We start from the raw sequence: 18339 nt of genomic DNA on the forward strand, positions 1-18339 counted from the left end.
ATATGGCAGCTCATGAGCTGCCCATGTTACGAGGTAACACTCGTTGTCAACCTGCAACTTGATCAATTTATTGGGAAACTTAGATTGCTGACAGGAGGTTCGCCTCCAGGGATTAGAGATCCTTCCCTTAAGAGGGAGTGATAACCTTCCTCGGAATTGGACTGCTTGAAAGATCCATCCCCCTTCCGAAGGAAAGCTTCCCCACTTCAGACAGTCAGCAACCTTCCTTCCTTCGTAAGGAGTTGCGAACAGCTCAATGAGTTTTACCTCTGCTGTCTCGTCCCCGAAGACTGTGCTTTCTCCCCTGGAGCTGGGGAAAAGCAAGTCTACGGCTTATGCCTCCTTCGCGGAGAACTTCTCCCTGGGAGTATGCTTGGCTCAGGCGATGTCCTTCATCGGGAGGACTTCTCTCTCGTTCACGAGAAGAGATTTTTATGCTTACGTTTTTTCTGTAAAACTGGGAGAAAACTTTCCTTAGGCGATGCCCTCCTTCAGAAGATCTTCTCTCTCGTTCGCGAGAGAGAGATCGTTACGCCTTCTCTTTTTTCCCATAGAACTGGGGGAAAGCTTGTCTTAGGCAATGTTCTCCTTCGGGAGAACTTCTCTCTCGTTCGCGAGAGAGATTATTACGCCTTTGCTTTTTTTTTTTTTTCCATAGAACTGGGGAAAAGCTTGTCTTAGGCAATGTTCTCCTTCAGGAGAACTCCTCTCTCGTTTGTGAGAGAGATTATTAAGCCTATGTTTTTTTCCCATGAATTGGGAGAAAGCTTGTCTTAGGCCAAGTCCCCTTCGGGAGGACTCTTTTCACGTTCACGCGAGGGAGATTTTTATGCGAGAGGGAGATTTTTACGCCTACGTTTTTTCCCTAGAACTAGGAGAAAACTTGTCTGGAGCGACGTCCTCCTTCGGGAGAACTTCTCTCTCGTCCGCAAGAGAGATTATGACGCCTATGCTTTTTTCCCATAGATCTGGGAGAAAGTTTGCCTTAGGCGATGTCCTCCTTCGGGAGGACTTCTCCCTCATTCGCGAGAGAGAAATCATTAAATCTACGCTTTTCCCCATAGAGAAGGGAGAAATCTTGCTTTTGGCAATCCTTCCTTCGGGAAGACTTTTCCCTCGTTGAGAGAGAAAAGTTAATATGCCTACGCTTTTCCCATAGGGCAGGGAGAAAGCTTGTTTTAGGCGATCTCCTTAGGGAGAACCTTCCTACCAATCATGAGAAGAAAACTTGTAGGAGTTTACTGATCTACGCTCCTCCCTCTTACGCTTTTTGGTTTTCCTCTAGGGGCGGAGCGAGATCCTTGTATTAAGCGACATTCTCCTTCGGGAGAACAAATCTACCCTGCGGAGGAGTTATTTTCATCCCTGACGTTCTCCCCCTCGTGCTGGTAGGAGAAGTCTTTTTGATCCTATTGATTCCCCTCACGTTGACCCCTCGGGGTCTCGTGACGATCACCCTTTCGCCGGGCGTGATCGGAAGCCTTTAAACTTTCGTCATGTTTATCCTACGGGTTCTCATGACCTTAGGAGTCCTTCGGGCCTCTGTCGCGTTGGAATTTCGAGTTCATACGACTTGGAACCTTCGAGTTTCAGTTATGCGGAGTAGTCGGGCTCTCTTAACAATTAGCACAGTGTGTCCGTGCACGCGCGCAATTAGCGCTATGCACGCGATCATCATCATTATGAGTTTACTCTTATGACAGAGCCTTCCGACTCTCGTCAGTGGTCTTCGCCATTACCTCCAGACACTTCGACTTCTACCATTCTTCCCCTTTCGATAAGAAAGATACGAGGGGTAAGATATAAGGTTTGTCTGCTACTCGCGTCTCCACTTTTTCCTGTAATAATACACGAGGAATTATCGCAGCCTGATGATTCCTCGTGAGTGCTGCCGTCGAGGGACTTAGAATCCTCCTATTTAAGGACTCTAAGAACTGTGTGTTATATCTCATGCCTCGGCGATTTGCATCTGTCTCCTCGACCCTTTGACTCTCCAGCCTTAGACAGGCTAAGTATTGACAGTCTGGGGTTCGAGTCCCGCCCAGACTCGTTAGAGCCTTCAGTGCCTACAACCTTACCATCCTTGTAAGCTAAGGTTGGGGGGAACCTATAGATCTATCTGCTGAGTCTTCAGCAGCCACTGCCTGGCCTTCCCTGGTCCTAGCTGGGATGGAGAGGAGGCTTGGTTGTTGACCATATATGGTCAGTCTCTAGGACATTGTCCTAACGGCTAGTGCAATGTCACTGTCCCTCGCCTCTGCCTTCCTTGAGTGACCTTTAAACCTGGTCTGTTCTCCGAGTTCAGAGACGTCAACCTTCTCCTCTGATCTTAGATCCCCTAACGGCGAGGCTCACACCAGGCTAATCCTCGAAGAGACACTCAATTCTTCCAGGCTCTTCTCAGTCACAGAAGCCTCGGCAAGGGAAGCGACTTCAATGTCCCTTCTGGCTTGACACGTGGTCTGATACAGTCGGCTACCTTGCGAGCCACGAGGACTTGTCAAACCAAAACTCTAGGCAGACCCTACAAGAAGTCCTAACTGCTGGGGCTAAGACAATGGACTTCTTAACCGCTACAACAGCGACAATGAAAAAATTGGATCCTCAAAAGGAAGGATCAGTAGTTCCCAGACTTCCTTTTGTACCTCAGTGAGGAAAGCTTCTCTCAGTCTCGGCGATTAAGGGCTATCGCGCAGCCTTGAGCCTCATCTGTAGACAGAGAAGGGGTTGACCTCTCTGCCTCAGAAGACATCACCTTGGTTGTTTCGGTGTTGGAGTGATCTTGCCCCCCACTTGAGATTAGACCATCTCCTTGAGACGTGTCTTACGTTCGCTGAAGGGTCCGCCCTATGTGCCCTTAAGGGCCTCAGACTACTCTCTGAACCTTAAGATCGTCTTCCTCGTACCTCTGTCCTCCGCTAAAAGGGTCAGTGAGCTACATGGTCTGTCTTACGTCACCCATTCTAAGAGATGGGGGAGGGGCGAGTGTCTCGCAACTTCGTACCGGGCTTAGTGGCTAGACTCATAATCCCTCATCTACCGATGGGAGATTTCGAGAATTTCCACTCTCAATAGGTAACACAGGATGCGGTCCAGTCGTTACTATGCCCAGTCAGGGCATCAAAGAAATATCTGAAGCGCACCAGACTTTTCAGACCACGTCTCCGTCATCTCTTCCTTGTACCAACAGGGTAAAGAAGAGAATCTCTCACAACTCCATCTCTTTCTGACTTAAGAAAGTTATTGCGAGGTCTTTTCACGGAGACCCAGAGGCAGCACAACCCAGAGCCCATCAAGTTAGGGGAGTAGCTGCCTCTCTGGCATTTAAAGAGAATTTTCTCAGTCTCCCAAGTCTTTAGTGTTGGGGTCTGGAAACGCCAATCTACATTCACTGCTCACTATTTGAGCGACGTGACACATAGGTCGCTAGACACCCTTTTCATAGGGCCTATTGTGACAGGTCAACAGATGCTGTTACTACCTTACGCCCTTTCAGGGGACAGTAACCATTGGTTAAGGATTCTGGGTTACACTAGGTTTTAAGGACATTCATCGATCTTCTTTGTCTCCTTCTCCCCCACATCGGGGGATCCTAGCCTGTATCCAGTTTCAGCTGGACTCGCCAATGGAAATAAGGTATGATTCTCATCTGATTCCTCTCACAGAGTATAAGTTATACTCGTGGTCACGAGGTTTCTCCTTGGCAAGGTCGGGGGAATCCTAAGTTTGAAGGGGTCCGAGTCGAATGTTCCTGACCCACTTCATCCTGAAACATTTGTTTCCATGAAGTTGCAAACCTTCAGTTGTACTGAGATTCTGGGGATCTACAAAGAAAGAAGATAACGGAAGATTGTTGCTTCAAAAGAGTCTAGTCTGAGGACTATCTTCCCTAAAGATAGGGAACTCCTTGGCCACCCTGGCCTCAAGACTAAGTATCCTATAGTAAAGAATGAGGGTTTGTATTTAGTGTAGGAACAAATGACAAACTTATAACAGAGTTTGTATTTTTCCTAACATACAAACCCGAATTCTTTACACAAATCTTCCCTCCATCACCGCCCCCCTAAGATAGTCCTAATTAGAATCCGATTGAAGGTAAACAGCAGCTACCGACCGGCGGTCCCCCACCACTGACAGGCGGGTAATTACCTGTCCGGTCATTAATGACCTTCTTAAGGTTTTTCTGCTGTATTTTCCAGCTCGCGCTAGAAAATCTCCTATAATATAGAATTCGGGTTTGTATGTTAGAAAAAATACAAACTCTGTTATAAGTTTGTCATATTTGTCATGTCTTGTGTAAACAATTGATTTTGTTATATATTTTCTAGTATTTCTTTTACCTTGTTAATACTTTTTCCATATTTTAGCAATGGCAACTGTAATAAGAATCAAGAGAAGGCTGGATGAAGAGCCAACTGAAAATATTGTCTTGAAAGCAAAAAAATCCAGAAAGGAAAGCTTGGTAGAAGGGGAAAGTGATAAGGCAGAAGATGCCGCTGCTGTGCTAGTGAGAGTTGGTACTGTTGAGTCAAAGGTAAGATTTTGTCTTCTGTTTTGCTCAGCACACTAGTTACATATTAGTGATTTGTTCTTACACATATACAAACCCTTTTTACTATTTATAGGGATATACTTTTGATGGAGCTGAAAGACAAGTCATGATAATTTTAGCGAAATACAGTAATCCCTCACATATCGCGGTTAATGCGGACCAGAACCGACCGCGATAGGTGAAAACCCGCGAAGTAGGTTCCTTCTCTATTTTTGGAATACGTACTTTTTTTTTTGTGTACATTGCACATGTATATATAATAACAATAAGTGTATATTATCCCTATAAATGCATATGTTATCATTAGAACATTGAAGAATCATGTAAATAAATATTGATAATATAAATTATATACTGTACATAAAATAAAGTACTGTACTGTATAAATACTGTAATATAAATGCAGTTTGTTCCTACGCTTGATACAAACCCTCATTCTTTACTATAGGAGATATTCTAGCGCGAGCTGGAAAATACGGCGGAAAACCTTAACAAGGTCGTTAACGACCGGGCTGGTAGTTATCCACCTGTTAGTGGTGGGGGACTGCCGGTCGGTAGCTACTGAATACCTTCAATCGAATTCTAGCCGTCACAGTGGTAACACCACTACTCCTGCTTTTGTTTGACTGCCAGACTAGCCTTTCTTTATTGTGTTTTTGATTAACTCTTTTTCTTTTTTCTTTGTTAGATGTAATGTCCTCTATTATGAGGAAGTGTCCCGGGGTTCCCCCCGAAATCCTGTGGTACATTTATGTCACTACCGGAGGTGGATCCTCATTCCCTATGCCCTTCATGCAGAGGTCATAGATGTTCTGAAGGCTCCCCCTGCCAAGTATGTAGAGAATGGTCACCCTCTCAATGGGAAAAGTTCGTGAAGAGGAAGAAGAAGAAATCCAATAAGGATTCGTTACCTCCAGGTTCGCCGTTGAAAGGTAAGGAGTCTCAGGACTCTTCTTCGGCCTCTCGATCTCTCCCTTCAGGCTCTTCCTTGCCTCCATCCTCCGGTGGGAAGTCAAGGAAGAGCGGCACCATTGACTTAACCCCCATTCCCCTTGTTCAGGCGGATCACCTTGCCCCTCCCACTGGGACAATTTTTTCCGCCACCGGGAATGACTATTACCGCTTCCATTCCAGATCACGTACGAGCGGTATGGCCTGCCCTTGGACTCCCTGGTTCTCCTTCGGAGGAAGTGTGGAACCAGTTCCTCACGGGCACAGTTTTACCTCAGGTCCCTTCTGTTTTGGAACCCTCGGGGGTTCCGGACCTCATCTACCTCCCGTCAACTTAGTCGGCACCTGCAGAAGTTTCAGCAGATATAGTAACTTCAGCTCCGGCGGCGTCTGCTTCACACCTCGCTTGCGCTTCTACAAAACTACAATGTCGCAAGCGCAAACATTGCAGTACATCCTTCTCCTCCTCTTCCTCCTCCTCATCATCATCGTCCTCGCCCTCCTCGGAGGCTAGGAGGGAGAGAGAGAAGATGAAAAGGAGAGCTCGCTCTCCTTCGCCCAGACGTTCTCGTCGGAGAGACAGGTGACATAGGAAGAGACATCATCGTTCTCGCTCTTCCTTGCCTTCTATCTCTTCACGAAATGTCTTGCCGAGAGACAAGCAGCGCTTTCGTCACATACATAAGAAGAGCGCTTCCTCGCGTCATTGTTCTGCCTCGCTATCGACTTCCTCTCGCGAGGGATCATCAAGGCGCTCTATGCGCTTCAAGAAAAAGAGCGGTACGATACGTTCTCGCTCTTTGTCACAAAAGAGTTCTCCAAAGCGTAATAAGCGCTCCCGTTGGAGAAGCTCTTGCCACGATTTTTCATCTAATTACGCCCGGAGCGCGGACAAGGGAAAAGCGGACTCTGAGCGCGATCCCTCTCCTTCACATATTATTTTGAGGAGCTCGGATCGCTCTAGGAAAGGGAGAAAGAGCACTTCTCCTCACCGCCGCTATGTATCATCAGAGAGAGAGTGCTCCCGTCCTTCAACCTCCTGATCGCTTAAGTCTCCGGGCATATCCGCGCGGGGTCAATCACCTCGTCCTCGTGTTTCAGACAGGACAGCTCCGGTTCCCTTGCTCCCTAATGAATTACAGAATATGAGCCTCTCGAGGACCTCGGAAGAAGACGCAGGGGTTCAACCCTTCTCCTCGGTTGAGAGCAGAGGGAAAAGGCCAAACCGCTGATCAATGCAGCCTCTTCTACCTCGTTCTTCAGACACTTCAAAAAGAGGAATCTTAATGAATTTTACTATGACAGTACCTATAATTCGGTCACCTACGCCTAGACCATCGACTTCCAGGCAAGGTCAGGCGCTCGCGGCGCCATTATCCAGCGCTCAGCATTCCCTTGGAACAACGGCAATGGAGTCTCCTACTTCGCCGTTACCTCCAGACACTCTTGACTTCTATCGCCCTTCCTCGCGAGGAATTAGCGCAACCGGAAGATTCCTCGGAAGAGCAACCATCAAAGGACTTAGAGTCCTCCTATCTGAGGGCTCTTAAGAACTATGTGTAATATCTCAGGCCTCGGTGATCTACATCTGTCGCCTCGACATACCGACGCTCCAGCTTTAGACAGACTATGTCATCCTCCACCAAACCCTAAGACCAGAATCGAACTTCCCTAGTCTATTCACACTACAGGCCGTCTGAGGAAGGTCTCGCAGGCGGTCTCAGGGGAAATGGGTTCCTTGAAGTCGCAAGGATCCCATAAACTTCTACAATTCCCGTTTTCGAGGCAAAAGCACTTTTACAAGGTCAGAGATGCCAACCCTTCTCCTCTGACCCTGGATTCCCTCACTGCGAGGCTCACACCGGGCTGCTCTTCAGAGAGACTCTTCTCTCCCAGTCTCCTTCACTGCCACAGAAGCCTTGGCAATGGAAGCAGCTTCAATGTCCTTTCTGGAGGCATTATCCTGGTTTGACACGTGGTCAGGCACAGTCGGCTACCTAGCGAGTCACGAAGACCTATCAAACCAAAATTCCATGCAGTACCTACAGGAAGTCCTAGCAGCTGGGGCCAAGACAATGGACTTCCTAACTGCTACAACTGCAACCATGTGGGGCAATTGGGTCCTCAAAAGGAGGGAATCAGTAGTTTCCAGACTTCATAGCAGTATTGGTAAGGCCGAGAAATCAGATTTGAGAAACTCGGACCTTCTGCAACCTCTCCTCTTTTCTAAACAAGCAGTTTCCTCTGCCTTAGATACTTGGAGGAAAGAGACGCAGGACACCGCGATGCAAAAGGCTGCCTCCCTTCGCACAATGCAACAGCAGCCAAATCCACAACCTAAAATCACAACCGCAACTCCACTCCCAGCCAAGAACCTCAGCCGCCCCTCTTTTATAGCCAAACCTATGGGCAGAGGAAAGTCGGCTCCTCCCAAGGCTAAAGGCTAAATCCTAGACAGAAATAGGGTCACGGCTCCCCCCTCGCAGTGTGTAGGGGGTTGCCTGTAGGGGAGTTGGAGGAGGTGGAAGGCTATGGGGGCCATGCAATGGACCATCAAGGTGCTTCGGTGGGGGGTACCGCATCCCCTTCATAGACTCCTCCTCCTCTAATTCCTCCCCTGATCTCGTCCTCCCAGGTCCCTTGGGATCCAGGGAAACAGCAAGCCCTAGCTCGGGAGATCCAGAGCATGCTTCTAAAAGGTGCCATACAAGAGGTCTCCAACACCTCCCGGGGTTTTTCAGTTGCCTCTTTCTGGTAGAGAAAGCCTCTGGAGGTTGGAGACCAGTAATCGATCTCTCTACCTTGAATCCGTTTGTGAGGCAAACTCCATTCAAAATGGAGACAGCAGCCTCCGTAATCCAAGCTGTGCGTCCAGGAGACTTTATGGCATCTGTGGACTTGAAAGACGCATATTTCCAAGTGCCGATCCATATCGCATATCGGAAATTCCTGCGCTTTCTGGTTCAGGGTCGAATCTTCGAGTTCAAAGTCCTATGCTTCGGCCTCTCGACCACCCCACAGGTCTTTACGAGGGTTCTCGAACTCGTTTCCTCGTGGGCTCACAAGCACGGGATACGACTGCTAAGGTACCTAGACGATTGGCTACTCCTGGCCTCGTCCAGGGAGCTAGTTCTGGATCACCTGAGAAGACTTTTAGACCTTTGCAAGGACCTGGGGATTCTTGTAAATGCAGAGAAGTCTAGTTTGATTCCAACCCAAGTCTTAATCTATCTGGGTATGTCCATCAACACCCAGGTAGGGAGGGTGTTCCTGAAGGTTTTCGGTGCACTAGGAACATCGTTAGGGGAAGTTGTTGACTTTTTTTTCATCTGAGCAAATATGCTCTTGTACAACACCATTACACCGTCAATACGGTTACTAAATTCGATGGCTCTGACCATATTATTGTCAATTTCCTGCGCCCTTTGTTGCAGAGCCCGTGCCATGGTGCAGAGCTCTTGCAGGTTGTCCAAGGTAAGTCCACATTCTTCAGCTTCGTCGTCGTCATCGCCGACGTCGGCTGCCTGTTCTTCTTCCTCACTCGCTGATCTTGTCATTTTGACAAGATCCTCGTCGGTTAGGGGCTCCGAGTGGCATTCGATCAGTGAGTTGGCATCTTCCGTCGTCATGTCAGAGAAACCTTCATTGACTACTAACCGTGCCAGCCTCACAGCCTTATCTACGGCGGAGTGGTGAACTTCGTCTGGCGTAAATCCCTCATAGTCCTGAACAACGTCTGGCCACAATTTTTTCCAACTTGCATTCAGTGTTTGCTCTTTCATCTCATTAAGAGCTTTCTGAATGTTGGCCAGGCACGTTGCAATGTTATATTCCAGCCAATATCTCTTGAGGCTGAAGTCCTCGTCGCCTTCATCGATGGAGGAGATGAGGCCCTCCATCGTGGACCTCGTGTTCAAGGCCCGAATCACCCCCTGATCCATTGGTTGTATGAGGGAAGCAGGGCATGTAGTACGGTACGGTACAGTTTTATGGGAGATGTAAGTACGGTTCGATATTACGGTACGATATTTTCCATCGAGTTCGGTACGGTACGAAAGTACGATTTTTTTTTTTTCGTACTTAATCGTACCATTTCCATACCAAATTCAGATAGGTGTCGCAAGCAGCCAAGCCCCCGCCGCCCAACTGCCTAGGGTCACACACCTGGTTGACTTGGGCGGTGACTCACCGCCCAAGTCAACCAGGTGTGTGACCATAAAGGATTAGCAGAGGTCTTCTCACTGGGGTGTTAATTAAAGCATATCCCAGTGGGGTTCGCCCTGTCAGCTGTCACAGCAAGGCTGGGCAGGGACCCCACCTACTTATCGGCTTATCGCTCAGGTGAGAAGGTCCATTTTCCCTTTTTAATGAGTTGGTAACTGGTAATACCTTTTACCATGACCGTTTTGACCTCTGCTCTGGCCTAGCTAGCTCTTAACAGTTACCACCGGGTACCCTTGACCCAGCCATGACACACGTCACAATGCATTTTTAACCCCTCCCTTCATCATCATTCATCAGTCAGTACTTGGTCTGCACACTGCATCAGCTCAGGTCAGGACGCTAACGCCGTGAGGACACTGAGGCCTGCTGACTGCTGCCCGCAAGACTGCCGCTGCACTCTGCTTTTGTGCTACGGAGGCAGTACGCAGTAGAGAAGCTTGATCATTCATAAGGTAAGACTCGAATGATGTTCTATTCCTTATTTAAAGAATTCAAGAGTTCATCTTTGGTGTTGTTTGTTCTCTGTTCTCAGTGGCCCCAGTATTTCCCAGTATCTGACTATAGTTGCTGCAGTAGACATGCCTCCCCCCCATGGGCATTTCACCTCTACACCTAGCTCATACAGGCACTTTTTCATGAGAACATGTATTTCTAACATTTTAAAAGAATAAGTTGTATTTTCTATGCTTGTTTTCTTTATTAGTTACTTTTGTTTTATATCTTAACCATGGATCATGAAGTATTAGTGAAGAGGGAACTTGCCCATTGTGGGTGGGGGATTTTACTCCAAGTGTTGGAGCTCTCAATGGATTAACTAGTGAAGAAGAAAATCGCTCGAACTTGGGTTAGGTCTGGGAAGGAATGAACTGCTTAAGTTTACTAGTATCACTAGGCATTGTGAAGGACAGAAGATATCCATTATGGCAAGGACCTAGACTCCAAGCATGCATGACTTCTATCCTCTTTCCTCTCCTTTCAAAGGTGACTAACTAGACATGAATGACTTGTCATCATGTTCTTGCTGGTGGACACTTCGACTATTTCTTTCGTAAGGAAAGAAATAAGAGGTCTTGAAATGCAATTTCATTATGGCTTCATGGGAACAATGAGACAAGCACTTCCATGAGGGACCACCGTGGATGCAATCACTCTAAGCCAGAATATCGGATTTACCCTAGCCTTCAGGAAGAATCTGTCGATGGTGAAAGTGCCAGGCAACCTTTACAGCGTACTGTCTATGGGAGTATACCCGCTAGTCTTTAGATATGGTTTCATTCTGACCTGTGGTAGCTGCTCAGCAGTTGTGTAGCTTACCTAGCTTCTTACTGGATAAGAAGCATTTTGTCTAAGATAACAGTTTTATGTTTAGGATAAGGGATGGAGTGTCTTGCCCTTTTTTATGCCTGCTGTGTGGGTGCCGCAGTCATTCTGTTATTTGCTGGATCGGACGTTGCTGCAGGTGAGCTTCTATACCGAGCAACTGTTCTTTACAGATTGGTTATAGAAGTGTTTCCCCAATCCTTACAACTGGGAGGATGGATAGGATGTAGGATACAGTTGGCCTAATTTACCATGTATTATGGCATCATATTCTTCTAAGGATATAGTTTCCTAATGGACTGTCTGTCAGCAGACAGAAACCTAGCCCAACCAATGAAAATCTATTCTGAAGTTTTGGGAGATGGTAGGAATAAACACACCTGCACCTCTGTCAGGTCCGAGCGTATTGACATCCCAGGATTTTAAACAAGCCAATATGTTTATAGGGGTTTCCTCCCCCCCCTAAGGAGGGGTCTCCTTTTCCGGATGAGTGTTTGTATTCGTTTGGGAGCAAATCACACAATTTATAAGTAATTTGTATTTTTCCTAACTACTCTATACAAACATGAATTCTTTAAGTTTCACTTTCTGCCTCAACCACCCCGCAGGCCCTAGGTAAAGGTTAAAGTGGCTAATTGGTGTACCTTTTGGAGGAAGGGCCATCCCTGCCACCAACATCCCATTATAAACTTTAACAGCCAAATTTAAGTCAAGCTGAAAACATTCTCTTAGTAAAGGATTGGGGTATATATATTGTAGTTAGGAAAAATACAAATTTTTTATTTTTGTTTTCATTTTTCAACTTGCTCTTTAACCTCTTGACTTTTACTTCATATTGCAACTGGTTGGTTTTCCCCTAGTTGCACTTAGGTACTGAATGGTATCCCTGAACTGATTACTGTTCCCTGTGTTCCAAATTCATAATTCAAATCAAATCAAATAAAAATCATAATGAAACAAATCATCCACGTGTAATAACTTTTCTTTGAAGAACTTATTGATAAGTGTTATTGGTTTTACATTGAAGAAAATTAGACCAACAATTTGGCTAATGATTACATTAACACTACTCAGAATATCAGTTTGTACTTTCCTTATCATATACCATACATAATTATCCTGGGGATTTGACAGTCATTATTGTAATGTGACTGAAATTTAATTGTAGGACAAATTATTCCAAGCAATAGAGTTAATAAAGTGAGGCAAGCATTGGAAAAATATCCTAAATTATCATGCAGTACTGTACTCCTATGCAGAATATTTAGAAAAATTCCTATAAAGTACGGTAAATAGCTTTTTGCCAAGTGTCCAAGAATGTTTAGATTGAAGTCACTATAGCTGCACAGTACTCTTGCTTATCGTCTTGGCTTTTAAAAATGTTTGCCGAGTAGCTTGAAGTTATTAGTGATTTAAAGATAAATTTTAGTTTGTTCTTTTATTTTCACAATTTGTAATTAATTGGGGACATTTTGAATGGTTGAGCTAAGTTAGCTAGGTAAGACTGACTTATGATATTGCATGAATAAGTGGAAAGAACTTCTAGATATGATGAAATTAACAGAAGTTTTGATTTTCTTTTATTTTCAGGAGGAGCCATTGGAACCATTGGTCAAAAAAGCTATTAAAAGAGGATGGGAACTAAGAGAAAACTACAAGAAATTAGGGTCTGGTGTCTCCTATAAAAGTAAATCCAGTAGTGATGCCAAGAGGAGAGCAGTTAGTAAAAGATATAAGGTGAATTACATCCATTTTAGATGTGTTTAAAAGCATTTTTACTTTGATAAAAACTTTTTCCATTAGTTTTCAAATATTGATTAAAAGTTTGAAACCGGCCAATGAATTTAAGCCTAATTTATTAGTTCAGTACTGTATTATCTGCCATAAATTCTAGTCTTTAAATCAAGGCTGATGAACATAGTCAAATACTTGATAGAGATTGTCTTGCCTTTACATAGCAGTAGTAGAGTTATTATTCATTTGTTTGGCCTGACTAATGAACTCAAAATTACTTGACTTTCATTGGGCATTTTAGAATTAGAAGGTTTAGTAAATAAGATCCAATGCTTTAAATAAGCGATATGCTGTACAGCATTTCAGAAATCTTATAATGGTATTTTTAATTTAAAGAGATTTAGTTTGTTTAATATTGATTCTTAAGGTAAGGATACGTGATCATGAATATTGAGAGTACAGTATTCACAAAATGTGATTTCAATAGTAAGCTTTGCAGTGTGTTGAAAATATAATGTTACACAAAACTATTGTACCCTGTTGGTTGATAGTAGACATTTTAGAATTGTTTGTGTCTTTGTTCTTGAACAAAAATAACCTTATTAAAGGAAAATATGGTTAAAAATTCTAGTAATTTTGGCATTGCATACCTGGATGAGGTAGATACAGTATGTTAACAGGCTATGTTCAGCTTCTTTGTGGTAGAAATAAGATAGCAATATATGCATATACTGCACTTGATGCTTATTAAACTGGTGAAAGTATAGGATTTTTACTTGAAAGTTTTTTTTTGCTACTTGACAAAAAAATCCAAATACTGTAGGAAACTGTGTTTACACATCAAAGTGCTGTAGATGCTATCTGTAATGAGGTTGTAAGAAAACCAAATAGGCAAGAATTTTCTTGGCATTCATAAATTTTCTTGGCTTCAGAAGTATTTGTTTTCATGTAGTAATGTTTTTTCCTTTATGCTTGGTCATACAGATTGTATCTCAGAACAGAGGTTTGGGTGAACCTCCAGTACCAAATGAAGAAGGCTTGTCTATTGCCACAGAAGAGAAAACAATCCTTAATAAAGATGTGAAAGGGGCAGAAGCTTTACCAGTGGACTCTATGGAGTTTACTTATTTTGATGCTGTTCTTGCTAGTGAAAAGGTATGGTATGATAAATATAAGAGCCTTTTTTATTCTTTTCATAGTCAGATATTTTATATCCAACAGCCTAATGTTTAGATTTGGAGAATCCTTGTTAAAATTAGTTTAATTTGTCTTGAACAAACCTTTTCCCTATAACTAGCCCAATATCATGGCCAAAAAGTTCTAGACTGTCAATTCTATACAAAAAGATTTGTTCTTATCGTATACAAACCTTTTGTATTTTGAAGTGGGGATATGTCTTTAGTGGAGTTGGACTCTCTTAATGCGAGAAATGTCTTCAGTGGAGTTGGACTCTCTAAGTGCGAGAATGGCTTGATGAAGTCATTCGCCTTCAGCACTGCATACCCTCTTAGCGAGAGAATCCCTTGACATAGTTATGTGGTTTCTTAATATTGTTGAAGAATTGTGACGGGCAAGAGGGCTCTCGAACTTTGGGAAATTGCTTCCAAAGTTCGAATCTAAATTTTTAAATATTAAACTTAGCCGGTGAATATATAATAGCTGCAACTCTGCGGCTCGACAGACAACATACTCAAAAAACTCGCGAGCGATCGCTATGCAGGTTGCGGGTGTGCCCACCAGCGCCAACTGTCGGCCAGATACCACTCTCGAATGTAAACAAAACCTTCAATTCTTCTCTGTCGACGTTGACGACAAGACGTACTTATACTCGCTGTAGAACCTGGAGTTTTCCCATCATCTTTGGTGAAGTACTTTATTTTGGTTTGAGCTTTCGCAGTACAGGTGTTTTTCCTCAACATAAACTCTTGAACTCTTTATTGAATCGGATTATTTGTTGATGACTTGGATTGTTTTTGGAATTTTCTTTGACTAATTCAAAATGGCTGACCCTTCTCAAGTACCTAGGTTTCGAAAGTGTAATGCTAGGGACTGTAATATGCGTCTTCCAAAGGCTTCTCTCTACCCTCATACTGTTTGTTCCAATTGTCGGGGTAAAACCTGTCAATTGGGAGATCGGTGTGAGGAATGCGTGGGCCTTTCGGAATTCGATTTTATCGAATATGATAAGTATACACGCAGATTAGAGAGAGATAGGGTAAGGAGAAGTTCTTCTAGGTCCGTAGATTTTTCCTCTCCACATGCCCCTGAACCTAATCCTTCCCCTGTAGTGGTTGTTCCTAACCCCCCTTCTAGCACTCAGGAACCGTCGATGATAGACGTTACGTGCTATCCATGCCTTGGGGGAGAGGGTTGAAGCGTTAGCAAGTGACCGTAATCAACTCATGGCTGACGTGAAGGAGCTTAAGTGCCACAGTGCCACGGCGGAAAGTGGGAAAGTGATTAGTGCGCAAAGTGTTGTGAACAGTGTTGCGACCGAGGGTTCGTCTGTTCGTGCCTGTCGTTCACCTAGTCCGGGACCTCTTGCAAGCTCCCAAGCCCAGGGGAGAAGCAATGTCGTACGACTTATGGGTTCGAGAGGCCTTGATCAGCGAACAGACGTTCCCTCTATGGTATCAGGCGTATCTCGTCAAGATCGCCCCTACCATAAGACGAGAGAGCCCATTTTTACCTCGTCTTCCGAAGGCGTTTCACGCAAGAAACCATGGAGCAAGGTTTCTAGGCCTTTGAAACGCAAGTCGGTCCCTTCAGGACAGGTCCAACGTCCCGGATGTAGTCATTGGGACAGTTCGGACCCGTTGCTGTCATCGGATGACTGCTCGCCGCCTAAGCAAGGCAAAGTTGTGCCGTCTCAGACGCTAACCCCGGCTGTTACCGCACCCGTTACCGTAGACCCTAAATGGGTTATACAGTACTGCAGGACATGCAGTCTAAGCTTGCGTCCCTTATGGCAGATTACAACGCAGAGAAGGTTTCCGTTGAACCTAGCCGTTTATCTCATGGAGATCCTGGCCGTCAGCCACCCAAGCGTTCTGTTGTGCGTCCTGTTGACGTTGGTGTTGCCAGTTCACGTCAACCAGTTGGGGTTGTACCACACCCGATGCGGTCTCATGTGGACTTTCAACCTAATGTGGACGTTAGGCAACTCACTGATGCGGCTGGTGACGTTCAGGACGTTCGCCAACCATCAGAGTTGACTTGTTTTGACGCGGTGCGTCAACCTCCGCAACCTAGAGTTGTTTTGACTGCACAACCCAGGCGGTCTAAGCAGTCTCGGGTGGACGCTGTGCGTCCTCACGCTCCTGTTGTTGTTGTTGACAGTTCCCAGACTGTTCAGCAGTTTCAGGACGCTGCGTCCTGCTCCGTCACTTATGCACCAGTGCGGGCGGATGCTGCGTGTCAAGCATTGCCTACCCCTGTGCTTGTTTCTCATCAGTTATCAGATGAGGAACTTTCGGATGAGGACGTTGCTGACCCTCAGCCTGAGGATCATCCTTCAGATATTGATGAGCCTAGAGCAGTTCCGCCATCTATGGACTTTAAGAAAGTCATGCTCATCTGTAAAGAGTTGTTCCCTGAACACTTTGTCTCTGTGGCTCCTCGTTCGCCGCCGTCTGAGTTTGTTTTAGGCGTTCCTGCTGCCATGCCAGCCTTTACAAAACTCGTTCTCTCTCGCTCATCCAAGAGAGCTTTACGGCTGTTAGGCGATTGGTTAGAAACCAAGAGGAGTTTAGGGAAGACTTCCTTTGCCTTTCCACCAACTAAACTCTCGTCTAGATCGAGCGTCTGGTATGCCACGGGAGAAGCTCTCGGCTTGGAAGTTCCTGCCTCTGCCCAGGGCGACTTCTCAAGTCTTGTAGACTCTCCCCGTCGCCTAGCCATGAGACGCTCGAAGATTAGTTGGTCATCCTCAGACCTGGACCATCTACTTAAGGGCATCTTTAGGGCTTTTGAAGTTTTTAACTTCCTTGACTGGGGTTTGGGAGCCCTGAGTAGGAAAATCTCATCAGCCGATAGAGATGTTTCCTTACTCATCATGTCCTGCATGGATAAGGCCATCCGCGATGGATCCAACGAGCTCTCCGCCTCGTTTACGTCAGGAGTCCTAAAGAAACGAGAGTCTCTGTGCTCTTTTCTGTCAGCAGGAGTGACGCCCTATCAACGATCTGAGCTACTCTTTGCCCCTTTATCTAAGTTCTTGTTTCCTGAACTTTTGGTTAAAGAAATTTCGTTGTCCCTTGTGCAGAAGGACACCCATGACTTGGTTGCATCCTCGGCTCGCAAAGGGACCCCTTCGTCTGCCTTGTCTGCTAGACCTAGGATAGACACGCCAGCGTCCAGGTTTATTCCGCCCTTTCGTGGCAGAGCCCCCAGCAGGGGAAGTACTCGTGCCGAAGGAAAGAGAGGAAAGAGGAAAGGAACCAAGTCCTCGCGAGGCAGAGTCTGACTGCCCGCAGCTTCAGACAGCAGTAGGTGCCAGACTCAAGAACTTCTGGCAAGCCTGGGAGAAGAGAGGCGCAGATCAACAGTCTGTGAGGTTGCTCAGAGAGGGGTACAAAATCCCATTTGTACGCAAACCTCCTCTAGCGACGTCCCCCATCGATCTCTCTCCCAGGTACCGAGAGGAAGCAAAGAGACAAGCCCTGAAACTAGAAGTGTCTCTGTTGCTAGAGAAGGGAGCGTTGGTCAAAGTCTCGGACCTTCAATCACCGGGGTTTTACAACCGTCTCTTCCTAGTACCAAAGAAGACAGGAGGTTGGAGACCGGTGCTAGACGTCAGTGCTCTGAATGTCTTTGTCACAAAGACAAAATTCACCATGGAGACCACGAAGTCAGTTTTAGCAGCGGTCAGAAAGGGAGACTGGATGGTCTCTCTAGACCTAAGAGACGCTTACTTCCACATCCCCATTCACTCAGATTCCCAACCTTTTCTGAGATTTGTGTTCGACAATGTGGTGTACCAGTTTCGGGCCCTGTGCTTTGGCCTAAGTCCTGCTCCTCTTGTGTTTACGAGGCTTATGAGGAATGTGGCAAAATTCCTCCATTTATCGGGTATCCGAGCCTCCCTTTATTTGGACGACTGGCTTCTCAGAGCCTCGTCCAGTCTTCGCTGTCTGAAGGATCTCAATTGGACTTTAGATCTGACCAAGGAATTGGGACTTCTGGTCAACTTGGAAAAGTCCCAGCTGATCCCATCCCAAACTATTCTGTATTTAGGGATGGAGATTCGCAGTCCAGTTTTTCGGGCTTTTCCGTCGGCCCCCAGAATAGATCAAGCCCTGCTCGTAATCCAAAAGATGTTGAAGAGAGAACGTTGCTCAGTCAGGAATTGGAGGAGTCTGATAGGAACTCTATCATCCCTGGAGCAGTTTGTCTCGCTAGGAAGGCTACACCTCCGACCTCTACAATTCCATCTAGCTTTTCACTGGAAAAAGGACAAGACGCTAGAGGCGGTCTCGATCCCGATTTCCGAAAAAGTAAAGACTTGCATGAATTGGTGGAAAGACAATATCAGTCTACGAGAGGGACTTCCCCTAGCA

The 18339-nt window shown here is 45.6% G+C and overlaps 1 protein-coding gene across 1 annotated transcript in view; it reads left to right on the plus strand.

Annotated features, from left to right (window-relative positions):
* The window catches only part of LOC137639127 (probable RNA polymerase II nuclear localization protein SLC7A6OS), a 137578-nt gene that overhangs the window by 26679 nt on the left and 92560 nt on the right, over positions 1 to 18339 (plus strand). Inside the window, exons 2-4 of the mRNA XM_068371439.1 lie at positions 4368 to 4534; positions 12638 to 12784; positions 13766 to 13936. Coding sequence (XP_068227540.1) covers positions 4370 to 4534; positions 12638 to 12784; positions 13766 to 13936 — 483 coding nt within the window. The 5' untranslated portion in view covers positions 4368 to 4369. The remainder of the gene's footprint in view (positions 1 to 4367; positions 4535 to 12637; positions 12785 to 13765; positions 13937 to 18339) is intronic.

Source organism: Palaemon carinicauda, chromosome 4 (assembly GCF_036898095.1).
Source record: "Palaemon carinicauda isolate YSFRI2023 chromosome 4, ASM3689809v2, whole genome shotgun sequence".
In the NCBI taxonomy this organism is placed as follows: domain Eukaryota; kingdom Metazoa; phylum Arthropoda; class Malacostraca; order Decapoda; family Palaemonidae; genus Palaemon; species Palaemon carinicauda.